This window comes from Hippocampus guttulatus, chromosome 16 (genome assembly GCF_054856545.1).
Source record: "Hippocampus guttulatus isolate MCC_2025c chromosome 16, RoL_Hgut_1.0, whole genome shotgun sequence".
In the NCBI taxonomy this organism is placed as follows: Eukaryota; Metazoa; Chordata; class Actinopteri; order Syngnathiformes; family Syngnathidae; genus Hippocampus; species Hippocampus guttulatus.
Genome location: NC_141276.1, coordinates 9165582 through 9179572, shown reverse-complemented (window position 1 = coordinate 9179572; position 13991 = coordinate 9165582). Strand labels below are relative to the sequence as shown.

Here is a 13991-nt window from a genome sequence, read left to right as displayed (position 1 = left end):
AAATGCTTGAGTTGTCTTGATGGACAACTTTGACAACTCATCTGAAAGCTAAAAGACTCGCTTGCTAGAGTGTGTCATGTGAGTGGTGGGAAGTAACAGAGGACGTACAAATACTTCGTAATGGTACTTCATCAAATATTGCTACTGATCGTGTCACATACTGCTATCAGAAATCACGTCTTTATTTTTTCAATGTTGGCCTTGATTCAAAATCTAACAATGGAAGGCTGAACAAGACGCATTGAATATGATTTTTTTTTTTTTTTAGTACAGATTTTCTTTTTTTCTTTTTGAGGAAAGCTGAAATTGATGCTGCAAAATTACAATGTGTGGCCCTTAAGGGTTCAGGCGAGATAAAACACATCTCTTGACTTTGTTGAAACATATGTTACTTTTTTCAACCTCCGCGAATGATGACACAATGTGGGCGGGGGGGGGGGGGGGGGAGACTTTCACAGACTGGAATACTGTCAACTCTGGTTAAGATCTTGATTGATTGAAATCATCGGGACTTGTCAGGTGGAACAAAGAGGCACACCAACAAGCACGAATGTCGATGATGCAATGAAATTGGGAGGAATGCGTTGCATCTTGTGCCGGCCCAAAAAAAAAAGCACCAGCTTCTACCATTCAAAAATGATCAGTGCCGGCTTCGGGGGCATAGAAGGATGGTGTATATTTTCAAATTTTTATCATTAGCTACTTTGGCTGACACAAAGCAGTTGAAGTGAATTCAGAGATTTGTATCTAAATACATTATACACGTTTGAAGACAAATTGCTGTAAACGAGCAAAAACCCTTTTGAGTATGAAATGTTTTTTCACCCTTCCTACCCCAGATTTTAACATTTATTTTTGTTGTTTTAAATGGACATACATTTGCCTCACAGTTGCCCGATTGCAACATGCAGGTAGCTAGCTACGGTTACACCGTGAGAATCCATCCTCCCATTGGATATTTTGCTGGGATGGCTGCTTTAGAACGCCTCGTTGTTGACAGTGAGTGTGCACACATATACACAAGAAAGGTAAAGGGCAAATACTGTATGTTTTTTGATTTTGTAAAAAAAAAAAACATTTTTACAGGACTTTGTACCGTTTACTTTTATATGTAGATGAATCAGTACTTTTGATTTTACCATTTTTAAAAACGAGTATCTGTACATTAATTCCATCAAAGAGCGTGCGTCTTTTTTGCCCCAACAACCACGTTTGTCTGGACAACGTCACGGGTCGGTTTGCTGCATCCTGATCAGATCAACTGTCAATGGTCATCCGCGTCCCATTATAAAGTTAGCATCCAAAAGGTCAACAGGAAATGGGACGAAGCCCAAAGGAATCAACGTGAAGGCAGTTGGCAACTGAATTTCATCCACATCCATCACTTTTATCATCTAATTAGCGGCCCTGCGCGGCAGGCCGGTCAACACTGCGGGGAAGCGGGATTATTGATCGGCGGAAAGAACGGTATCCATCACCGCACCTCGACATCGACGCGGCTCGGACGGCGCGGCGCGGTGGTCGCGGCGAAGTGTCGTGGGGGGGGGAAGGGGGAGGAGTCACAGGAGTGACATTCAAAAAGGAACTGCGACGACGAGAACAGCAAAACCAACAGCAGCTAATTGGAGAATGATGACAATAATCCTGAACAATGTGGGCTTTCTTGAACAACGACGCAATATTGATTGAATAGCATTTTGCAGTGGGCACCTTATGAGGCACACCTGAACAATTCAATGACATCCGATAGTATAGCTGTACCCAAAAAAATAATAACAAAATGGTGCTCTTGCATTGGATCTCACACGTACTTCTTCCCATTGCCACTTCCCTACCATTGAATACCTTTCCATGTTCCACTTACGACCCAGGCTAAACACCTATGCCTCTCAGGCGACATATATCAACATATTTCCACGACACCCATTACCTCTTTCCTATTAGCCATGTTTTGGAATCTTACAGCGTAAGGAATAGAAAGTGCACCAAACTTGTGAATACAGTCGCTGAGATTTGCAGTGAATAGCGTGGCGTGGCAACGAACAGCCTGCGGCCTCCCTTTTCAAAGAAGAGTTCACTGTCTGCCAAACCGCTGCTTGTTGCGAAGCACGTCGAGTTGACTGCCAGCGGCTCAAAATGCACGCCCGCACGTCAAAGCCGCATCACTCGTATCTCAAGGCGCCGCAGTGATCAATAATTGATTGTGTACCTTCTCTAAAAGGGTCATCTCCTCGGCATGTCATTCATTTCTCTTGGAGTGTGATGAGGAAAATCATGATCCCATTCCTCTGCCTCACTCTATTAGCAGACATCCTCTGTCAAAGAGCTGGCGGATCGGCCATAACTGCTGCTGTCAGCTTTAAACAGAGCTGCACGCTTCAATTACACTGAGGTAGAGGAACGTAACACCGCGGATGCCGCTCTGCGCTCATCTCAGCCCCCGCCACCGTCTCTGCACAAGACAGAGTTGACCACCGGGGTCGTTTTTCCTGCGAGGAGACCGAATATCAAGGTGGCAGCGCTGAGCATCGCCTTGTGAATATGCTGCCAAGGTGCCGGCCGTCTGACGCGTTTCGCCGCGACAGCGCGAGAAATTGTGCAGGTCCACCCGAGAGGGTTTTTGACAAGAATTGTCTCGCAGTCTTTGGGGGTTGAGGCACGCAAAAAAAAAAAATTGCGTCTCCCGCGACGCCCCCGCCTCATCGCCGTGCTGCTTCAGCCAAGACTTGGCAGGTGACGTGCGGGATGGCGGCCGGTGTTTAACCTCCATGCCTCCGCGCCGCCAGTCGAGCTTAGTCCCCAAGTGGCACACCGGCGGCGGTTGGCCTCTTCGCTTTGGAAAAGTAGAGAATAAAAAGTGCTGTCGGTGGCATTTACCTTATCCTGACAACGAGCGAGGAAAAATCATAATGAGAAATGTTTGAGATTCTAATGATATAAGAGACAACCTGATACTAATTTGGCGACATTCTATATTGGCCCGAATATAAGATGGCCCTGATTATAAGACCCCCTCTTTTTCAAGACTCAAGTTTGAAAAAAGACTTTTTGAACACCAAATTAATTTTTATACAGAAAATAATTACAGCACATCTGAAACAAATGATTCTAACAATATATTTGAGAGAAAAAGCATGTTATTTTGCCTCATTCAAATCTTAATATCTGAACATTTAAATATGTAAACTAAAGTGCAATCACATTCGTAAATGAATAGCTTCTGGTTTTTGAAATGTAAATTACATTGCAACTTCTCCTCAGCTGCCGGTTAACCTGGCCGATCTTCGACCCACTTTTCTCCAGATTGTCGCTACGTTTCTCCATTTTCTGTTATCTCGTCCATTATTTTCTTCTCTTATCTTTCTTACCGCTATTTTATTCTTTGTGACAGGGGATCGCTTTGACCTGTGGAGTCAGGTTCAGCATTGGCTTCCATGATATCTCACGAATGGGTATAATGTCTAGACCCCGAATATAAGACGACCCCCCACTTTTTCAGTCTTATTTCAATGCAAAAAACACAGTTTTATATTCGGGCCAAAACGGTATCTTCGGGACTAGAATGGAACAGCGCAAATGCCTCATTGAGCCTCGGTGAAGGTCACGGCGGACGAACCGAAAACAGTCCAAAGTTACAGAGACCAACGCGGGGACCAGTTTATCATTCCAGGTGTAATATTGATAATTCATCCCCTCATAAGATGTACTCTTGAGTTGAATGTTAATGCTCGGTGGTGTGACTCACAATAAAACAGACTCACATGGGTCTACTTGTGAATATAGACAGCATAAACAAAAAAGATGCTCGGAGCTTTTGCACCTTTGGGTAAAGTTTAAACAGAAGTTGCAATGATGAATATTCATCCAATGACAGCTACGTATCAAAAAGGCATTGCGGTCAACTGCTAGTTACCTCATGTTGTGGCAAATGAGGGCAACTAACAAAATATTTATTCAAGGAGACATTCGGATTATTGCAAATTTGCACCCAACTTCTGGGCCAATGTCCAATAAGTGTTTTGTTACTATGAGGACCACGGGCAGAGCGAGGTGCGGCTACGCTTTAAGTTGAGCATCTAAAAAAAAGGGGGCGGGAGAGTGCACAGGGGAGCCCCCACGACAGGAGTTAAAGTATCTACAGTATTATATTTTCACTTGTGCAGGCAGCACTTCATCACGAAGTTGCTGAACTGCAGGGAATCAAGTACAGTATGCCGCTTATCAAAAGCTAATGCTCCCAAAACTCATTGAAACGACTTTCTAGAAACGTGTGCAAGTTGTTGCTATGTCATGAGTGTCTTCAGAGTCCACGGTACACTACAGCCAATCGTCATTTGCAAAAGTACCTACTTATCTGCATATTTTTGTGATTTCTTTAAGGCCCTCGTAGCACGCTAGCACCCTGCTCCTTGTTAGCGCAGCAGCTAGCGTTGGTTACCGACTGATAGCTGGCGGACTTGACAGCACATAGCAGCGTGATGGAAGATTCCAGCGGAGGTTTGACAGGTAAGCAGGGTGCACAGAAAGGTCCGGATCACTATTGGCACTGAAGGCATTTGGAAAGTAGTCGGTTGAAAAGACAAACCTGACATCATTCTCGCAATTTATTTATTTATTTTTTTGGTGAGAAACCAACAGACATGTCACTTCCACTGCATGCAAGATATTTCGAAATGCTCATCTTAACCCTTTCATGCACCGCGTAACCGGATAACATGATAAGCTGTCCACTGAAGTGACCGCTGTCCCTGAAAGGGTTTAAAGTCCCTTTCACTCCTTCTACTTGATGCAATAAACATCCTCTTCATAGTGTCCATGCATCAAGCGTGTGCGTCGGCTGCTCTCTGAGTGCTTCAAGGGGACACCAGCAGGGTGCAGACGTGAGCTACTGTGCACAATAATATGAAGGCGCTTTAAAAAAATAATTATAAAATAAACTCTGGTCTTTTATGGAAGGGGGGGGGCTGCTTAATGATATTGATGTCATGGGAACAACACGGGGTTGATCGCCCCCTCCCCCCCAAACTAAAAACGAAGGCGTGCGTTAACGCGAGTGAGGAGCGAGTGAGTGCGCGAGCTCACACCGCGGACTGCGCGCGCTTCCACAGATGCCTCGGCGGCGAGAAAGCGCGGATGTGTTTCGCACCTCCTCCTTTGACTTTTTTTTGGTTTGTTTTGCTCCCCCCCCCCCCTAAGTGGCAACAATCCCACCGCCACCGCCGGAGGAAGGATGATGACCGTGACGAGCTTATTGGGCGGATCAGCGGTTCGGTGGTGGACGGATGCGATGCGCACTTGACCGGCATCACTTCGTCACTCTCTTTCTTTCCTTTCTTTTCCCCCCCCCCCCCCCTTTGTGTGCGCGCGTGCGTCCACTCTCTCATTTGGAAGGACGCCAGCCTCACCGGAACCTCGCAAGTTGGCTCCGATGAATTCTGACATTGTCAAGTATCAACTAATCGATCCTCAAAAGAGAAAGAAGGAGAAAGTGTGTGGGGAGGGGGGGGACTTGGAATTTTAATGATCCCTCCTTATGAATATGCAATTCGGCGCGTTTGACTCGGCTCGGTCCAGCTTCACGCCTCTCTTTCTTTTTTTAAGCAGCAGGAGCTGCAGCAGGGACTGATTCTTGCTGATTTCCTCTTTTTTTCTTCTTTTTTTTTTTTGTCCATGCAAGACTTGCAGTGGAAACATGTCTGGCCACTTCCCTGAGAGGACCCCCGTTGTCAGAGATGGCATTCTGGTCCGGCACTGTCGCCTCTAAAGTGCCCCGGAAGATCTTGTTCATGTTCACCCTCTCCCTGTCCGTCACCTACTTGTTCTACAGCTTGATGAGCTGTTACAACTCGCTGCAGTTCCCACTGCAGGACAACTTCGCCTACCAGGCTCGGTCGGCCGGCACCGAGGAAACCACGCTGGTGAGGGACCAACTTTACTCCACCTCGGCCGGCTTTGCCGAGGCTCAGTTCGTCCGCAGGAGCACGGCGGTCTCCATCGTGGACCGGAAGGAGGGCGGGGATCATGCCTGGACCGGGACGCAGCGGGCGTCCGCCACCGAGTCGACCGCCCTCCGAGCGGTCACGGAGGGCGACCTGCAGGTCAACTGCACCTCGGATTACGGAGAGAAGAAGCTGCCGCAAGCCATCATTATCGGGGTGAAGAAAGGGGGAACCCGAGCCCTGCTGGAGGCGCTCAGGGTGCATCCGGACGTCCGGGCCGTCGGCAACGAGCCGCACTTCTTCGACAGGAACTACGAAAAGGGTCTGGACTGGTATCGGTGAGTTGTACACCGGACTCTTGAGGCGACAAAGGTTGCGACTCGAGGGCTCGCCAAAATGGTTCCCCGTGATGTACATTCGAGTAGAAACGGTGAAAGTAGAGGGTCCATTGGTTTCAAATTATGTCTCGTAACGGTCAAGTTCTGCTTTGACTTAACTTTTTTTTTTCTCTCACTTAAGGACATACATGAGCGTAGGCTGCATTGTCTTGTCACGAGGGTGGTAACCTGAAAAGGTTTTCCAGTTCAGGAACGTAGCTACTGGACAAAGTGACCTTGGAGCCCAATAGTAGTCCTCAGGGACACAGTCGTGTGGAGCTTTGACCTTGAGGGATACAATGTCTTGGTACTTGCAAAGCTCTGCTTTGACACTTGACCTTTTCGACTCGAGGGGCATTACTGAAGAGCTGCTCTGCTTTGAAACCGGACAAAGCGTTATCTTTAGATTGTAGTTTAAGATCTTGCTGAACCACCCATCCATCCATCCATCCATTTTCTAATCCGCTGATCCTCACGAGGGTCGCGGCCGTGCCGGAGCCTATCACGGCCGTTTTTGGGCAGTAGGCAGGGGGACACCCCCGAACTGGTTGCCAACCAATCCAAGCACACATAGACAAACAACCATCTCACACTCACACCTCGGGACAATTTAGAGTGTTCCATTAACCTGCCATGCGTGTTTTTGGACTACCCGGAGAAAACCCACGCAGGCACAGGGAGAACATGCAAACTACCCTGAACCATTACATTCTTAATATATGAATAATCTTTTTTTTTTTTCACGCTTTGGGAATGTCCTGGCTAGACAAAGTAACCTTGGAGTCCAGTAATTAACCTGAATGGGTACAACCCTGGAGGTTGAGGGTAAGGTTGGTACCGTGAACCATTTGTGATCTGACATTTGACTTTTACAACTTGCGGGAAAACTGCTATCGAACGCAATAATTAACCCTAAGGGATACCCAAGTGTCGGCTGTACTTTGGAAGGGTACAATGTCTATTCGCTAGTGTGGTACCGTGAACAAATACGACTTTACAACACTTGACTGTTACGTTTTGAGAACATATTGCTAGCACAAAGTTACTTTGGAGTCCGATCATCATCCCGAGGAGAAATTTGAGTGTACTTCGTTCCTTTTGCGCCTAACGTTGGATAATGTGCCACTTGCACTGTGCACTTGGAGAAGTTCTGCTTTGTAATTTACAATTTGGGAACATTTTTAGGCTGGGAAAGGTGACAAAAGAGTGTCCTTGGCTTAGTCCAACGTGGTACATGCGTGAAGACGGTACTTTTAAGGGTATAATTTTTACAATTATACTAGCTCTGGTATTTCTGACCCATAGAAAAGTACAAGTAGTTAGCCTGCACTCCAGTAATTAGCCCTGAGGGATACGTTGGTGGAGGCTGTACCGTACATGCTACACCTGCAGCATACCTCGACAATTTTGGACACTGGATAATTAGTCCTCTGTGGTACACGAGTGCCGACGGTGCCTTGCAGGGATAGAAATAGACTCCTTCTGTATCCCCGATTCTGATTCTCGATGTTAGAGTGTGCCTTTTTGGGGTCAGAAATCTGGTGGGCACGTTTCAAGCGATCATGGAATGTCTGCGAACCAGTAAGGGGACGCCAACATCAGTTTTTTTTTGTGTGATTCTTTTGTCCCACTCGATCAAGGAAAGAGGCTTTTAAAAAGGAATAGTCGGCGTCTCCTTTGAAATAAAGCGAGCTTATTTGCGTCGGCTGCACGTCTTGCGTCGTCGCTCACTGTGATATTACGCCGAAAGATTGCATTGCTGCACACAGTGTGATGAACTTGAACTGTACAACGCCCACCCAGTTTCGAACACACACGCACACATATATATGCAGTATGCATTTGCATGCTGTTTGGAAAGGTTAGGCTGCTTAAAATTGGAACACAATCTATATAATAAAATGTATTAAGTTGCCTACGAGAAGCCGCATTAAGATGAATAGTAGAGGGGTTTTTTTTTTTCGCATCATGATGACTCGGCCATATATTGTTCCATACATTCAACGGTGTGAAACGAAACCGTCAGGTTCATCTTCTGTTATGTGCCGACAACTGAAAATACGTTTGTGAGCAACCGTTTCCGCCACGTTAGGTCATGACAATGTTTCGTATTGGAGTTTGTTGATGCGTCTGCTGCATGCACCACATGCATGGATCTACGAGACCAATTCATCAAGTGTAATTGAGTGGCTTGGTGAGGAAATACTGCCTCCATGTGGGAAATTACAATCCAATCCCAACGGGGGTTGTCCAAGCAGCAGTTGGGCAGATTATGACCCATTTGACCCAAACGAGGCTTCAAACTGCTTATTGCCACCCCCAGTTGAAGTCTACTGTCAAACTAAACATAAAACAAAGAGAATTACACCTTGTGTATTGAGAACAGCCACATGGCTTACGTCAGGAAAGTCCCCTGTGTTGAAATCAGTTGTGGTTTTGCCCAAAGTGTCATTCATTTGAAGTCTGGACTTACAACAAGAAATTGGAAGATTTGCTTTTTTGAGAAGCAGTTGTGAGAGCGGTCGGAAGTTGGCAGGACTGAGTAGCTGTTCGTCGCAACACCGTAGCTGCCCCCAACAAGGTATCGAAAGCCGTACTCTAAACTTGCACACGGCAGAACTGACAGCTCCAAAGTCACGATATGAAGTGCGGTTTAATTCTTTATCCCTTATGTATTTTCACAAGAGAATGTCACTTGAAAAATTCCTCTAAATTGTGGGGAAAAATGCAAGGAATACATTTGGTTTGATAACAACCTTTTTTGACGCAATTCTCCATATGACGTTGAAGTTCTTAAACTATGTGAGCATTTGACAGCCTGTGCGGTATTTTCTCAAGTCGGGCTCATGCTTTTCTGACTCAAGTGTGTTTGTGTGTGTCGGAGTATGTGCGCGCGTGTTTACGCCGCCTTTCATCAGCTTCGCCGCCGCTGCTGACATTCCCCCTGACTGCAGCTTTATTAGCCAGAAAAGAAGCCTCTACATCATCGGCGTGTTTGCGAGTGAAGAGGAAAAAAAAAAATCAATTTGAAGGGTAACCCGTGGTCAGTCGGTCACAGCTCGCTTGGACCGGCACTCACGCTTTAATGATGATGTCCGACCGTGGGAATTCAACATTTTTATTATTATTTTTATTTTTTTGCAAATGGAGTCAATGAGCTGCCGAGAATGGTTTATTTTGATTTATTTATATGAGTTGACTGGTGAAAGCCAGATTGCCGCTGCTGATGCCCGAGCATCTGTTTGGTCTTCCTGTGCTGACATGTTTTTGGCTGCGCATTTAGCCTCTGTTAAAACAGCGTCTTTCATTGGGCACGTGAAGAGAGGCTCATTACACAGAGAACATGACACGCTTACATAAATCCACGGGACTTTTTGGGCGCATCAAAGAAAGAAATCCCTTTAGAGGCCTCCACATTTAAGTACAAATCTGTCTCGGTGGCGCATAGGGGTAGACAGAATTTTTTTTTGCGGGGGTGGCCAGGGTGAGACAACATCTCATTGAACGGGCACGCACGTACATTCACATGTTCATAGCCTCCTCGGCAACTGAGAAGTCATTGTTGATCATACCATCCACAGTCAGGGTTTCATGAAATAAAATGCACTTTGTTTACCTGCGCTCGATTGATGATCATTCAGATCATCTCTAAAAAGCACAAATGACAGCAAAATAAATCTAGACATTGTTGAGGTTTGTTTTTTCTTGAAGTACAAATGTGTTCATCAAGATTGGTATGCACGGGCATTTAATTTCATTTTCCGAAAGAGCTTGGCCCTGCGAAATAGCTGTACTATCTTGGTGCATTCAGGAAAGGGCAGAGTTTGAAGCACAGTCATACCTCGGTTTTCGACCATAATCCGTTCCAGAAGGCTGTTCGAAAACCAATTTGTTCGAAAACCGAAACCACGCTCCGTTTAAAAAAAAAAATCTTTATTGAACACGTCTGCTCATAATGGAACGCTACACGAGGAAGCGTCACTTCCTCGTCTACCCGAGGAAGCGTCACTTCCTCGTCTACCCGAGGAAGCATCACTTCCTCGTCTACCCGAGGAAGCATTACTTCCTCGTGTAAGGAAGGCGAGAGGAGTCAAGTGGCGCATTCAAGTGCGCTCAGTTTGGTCGAGAACCGATTTTCGGTCGTAATCCGAGGCATAAAAAACTCAAAATTTTTGGTCGAAAACCGATTTGGTTGAGAACAGAGACGTTCGAAAACCGAGGTTTGACGGTATCTTTTGTGTCAATGGTCGGTACGAGCGTTACGTTGGATTACGTCATCAAAGGGAAGAAGTTATGCTCCCGTCTGAGTCACGGATGAAGATAATTAATGCAGAACGCTTTAGAGCTTGTTGGTGAAGAATGCATTTCCACGCACGTCTCCGCGCCTGCTGACATCCCGGGCTAATGCGCACTTAAGGGATGCGGAATTACGATGGGTTACAGATGTTTGCAACCATTTTGACATTGCCACTCTTTGATAGAACTCCTCGTAAATCTGAGGCTCCAACACCTGCTCCGCATTTGGACGCCGGCGACGAGTAAAACCGCGCGGCATAGAACGCCGGAGGCATCATGAGACTGCTTATCACACGGACTGCTTTTACGGTGCGGGTTTAGCGATGACGAGTTTTAAATCACTGGTGTCAAAGTCAAGGCTCGGGGGCCAGATCCGGTCCCCTACATCATTTTATGTGGCCCGCGGGAGCAAATCATGCGTGTCAACTTTCATGATTCTTGCTGAAATCTGTACCGAAATGTCAAATTGTCATGGGTAATGAATAATTGAGATTTTGCACCGGCCCTCCGAGGGAAGCCGTAACTCCGAAGTGGCCTGCGACAAAAAATTAGTTTGACACCCCTGCTTTAAACGCTTACATATTGTTCAGGTCCAAATTGACACCTTTTGACAATTGGCAGCAATAATAATCCCTTCAATGCTTCCACTCTGAAATATGATGATTTACCTCAAGTGAGCCGAGATCCACAAAAATTGATAAGACTTGAAAATAAAAGACTTTTCTTGATCAGTATTTGTTAAATTAAGGAGGGAAACTGTTAAGTGTTTAAGAGGAAGCTTGAAAGAGTCCAGAGAACTGCCTGCGGTGCCGACACACATGCACAGACTCAAGTTTCAACATTGAGTGGGGAAGTTGAATGTGAATTAAAAATCCCCTCATTGCAAAATAGCGCTAGATTCAGGAAGTTATTTTTGAGCCACACATGAGGCTTTTGAGTGGTTTGGGCGTCATCAAACGGGACCGTTTTGGCGATGGTTACCATTTTTTATTTTTTGGGTGGGAAGTGTTTATATTTCAGCTCTCATGGACACTTCCTCCTGTGTGTTTTGGGATTAATTAGCAATGTAGCTCTATCTTTACTCTGCACAGAGGACTTTTCGCCAACTGGCACTTGGAACTTTCTAAGAGCAGAGCCACCGTTGTGAGAATTACAACTCAGCAGCCCTCCTGTGCATGACTCAACCTCACTTCACGATTCTGTGTAACCAGAATTTTTTTTCATCTACTGGATAGAAAAGACATGACATTGTCAAATTAGCATGCGCCGCATACTGTATGACTTCCATTTTGCATGCAAGCGACGCGGCGGCCCTTATTTTCATTTGCGGCGGATCTCCTCGGATCACCTTCAACAGTCCTCTCAGCTCAGAGGAATGGGGAGAAGAAGAAAGAAAAAAAATCGGTGGTTGCTGTCTGTGACATGACACGACGGGCACGATCTCTTTGCATAAAAAAACAAAAAACTAAATAAATAAATCATTTTCCCACGTCGGATTATCCCCCATTGGGCCGAATCCCGTTTACATAATCGGCCCAGAAAAGGACAACAGCTCCGTTTTCACCCGTGTACATTCGTAGCATTGGTAGACGTAGTCTTAAATATTTATACGGCAGATAAATCAACCAAGGGTGAAGTGCGAGCCAGGTTTGCGAGCTCTAATATCTGTGTTATTAAAATGACATTTTAACCCCCCTGTGCAATAAAAGCCGAGGGGCCGAGCCTATAAATCTCTCTTACCCTAACCGCCTCCTCCGGGGCTGCATGGCGGCGTTGAGAAATGACTCGTCGATAGCTTCCTGCTCCGCGGCGATTAGTTCTAAAATACATTGTTTTCATTCAAGCGCACTACTTTTTATTGATAGGGATACAGTGGAACCTTCAGACTTTTCATTGGTTTGCATTTGGAAGTTTTACGACGGAAACCTATGGAGCTGAATCGGCAGGGAGGTGTCGATTTTCGATTTTTGGATGACCAGCTTGAAAACCGCTCTCGCTCTCCTGCCTCTTTTCATGCGGTTGAAAGGTCAGAGGGCACACACCGATGTGACATCTGGCTCAGACGCTAAATTGTGCAGTCCCAGAATTTTTCACTTCCAGCTGTAAACACTAGAGTTCCCCTTTCTTATGTTTCCTATAATGTACAGTTGCTTGCTGTGCTCTGGCCCAAAGTAAAGTGGGATTAGTTCCTGTCCACCCGGGAGCTGAACGACGACAAGGGCAATAGGAAACTGACTGCTGTCTCCTTTAAGGTTCCATGAAATTACGGTCAAATGACATGTTAGGCCTTAGAGGTTGCGCGGTATTTTGCTGTTGTTGTGAACTACTTCATCTTCTTCTCATCAATCTTTGACTTCCACTGAATAATTTCCAATAATAAAAGGGCATGTCACAGCCTGTCAGCCACGCCACTGTCATGGAGTGGCGCCATCTTACCGACCTGATGCGGAACGTAACGGAACTTTTCCTCAGCAGGGCAGCGGAGCGCGGAAAAGGGAAGGGAGTCTGTCTTTGCGGGGATTGGAGAGATATTGCAGTCCATTCATGGTTAGATTGTGCCACTACGGAACAGCGTCCACTTTGCGAGCGCAATCTGCGGTCAGGAGGCGATGAGATGGATCCAAGTGTGCATCCCAGCAGCAGAAGGTCTAAATCCAGTGTTTATCCAGGGCTTAGCTAAACTTTTCCTCACCTTGGCGGCTTCCCTCGCACGGGGGACTTGGTGACTACTCATCAGAAGGGTCGCAGATATCCCCTGGGTGGTCGCTCGCCGTCAATTCCAGCTGGACACGCGTGCTCCGGGTTCCTTCCCGACATGGAAGGAATCTGTCTGCGCTTGATAAGACGGCGCCAGGGCTCGCTGGGACGAGCGCTGGCTGCCGTCGTGGAATTCCATTTTGAATTTAGCAGCGTGCCACCAGACCCGACGGAAGACTGCCTTCAGGCTCTATCCTCGATTGTATTCACCAAGCGCGGTGGCACTCCAATAAGGGCCAGAGCAATTTTTATTTGGATTATGTTATGGCCTTATTCGTCCATTTGGGTTTCGATCAGTCATTTTTCACTCAGTATCGCTTTTTAGAATGTTAGAAAAAAAAAGATATCTCCCGATGCACAGACTGACATTAAATTGGGTGCTGATATCTGTCTTAACAGGATGCTCAAAGTTTAACACAATGTCAGCTATTTTGGTTTCAATCAGCCATTTCTCACTCAGTCGCACTCCCTGGAAAGTTGGAAAAAAAAAAAAAAAAGAAGTTCCCGATACCGGTTTCACAAATCATCACGAAAACGGGTGAACATATCTATCAGAAGAGGACACAAGAAAAAGTCTCAAGCACCCATGCCCAAAATTTTACAGGGAGTCAGCCATTTTGGT

At 46.1% G+C, this 13991-nt stretch overlaps 1 protein-coding gene and 1 long non-coding RNA gene across 2 annotated transcripts in view; one reads left to right on the top strand and one right to left on the bottom strand.

The window, feature by feature from the left end:
* The window catches only part of LOC147192945 (uncharacterized), a 127942-nt gene that overhangs the window by 23980 nt on the left and 89971 nt on the right, over positions 1–13991 (bottom strand). The window lies entirely within an intron of this gene.
* Positions 5171–13991, top strand: part of hs3st4 (heparan sulfate (glucosamine) 3-O-sulfotransferase 4) — an 80516-nt gene continuing 71695 nt past the window's right edge. Inside the window, exon 1 of the mRNA XM_086133019.1 lies at positions 5171–6277. Within this exon, the coding sequence (XP_085989145.1) occupies positions 5733–6277 (545 nt within the window). The 5' untranslated portion in view covers positions 5171–5732. The remainder of the gene's footprint in view (positions 6278–13991) is intronic.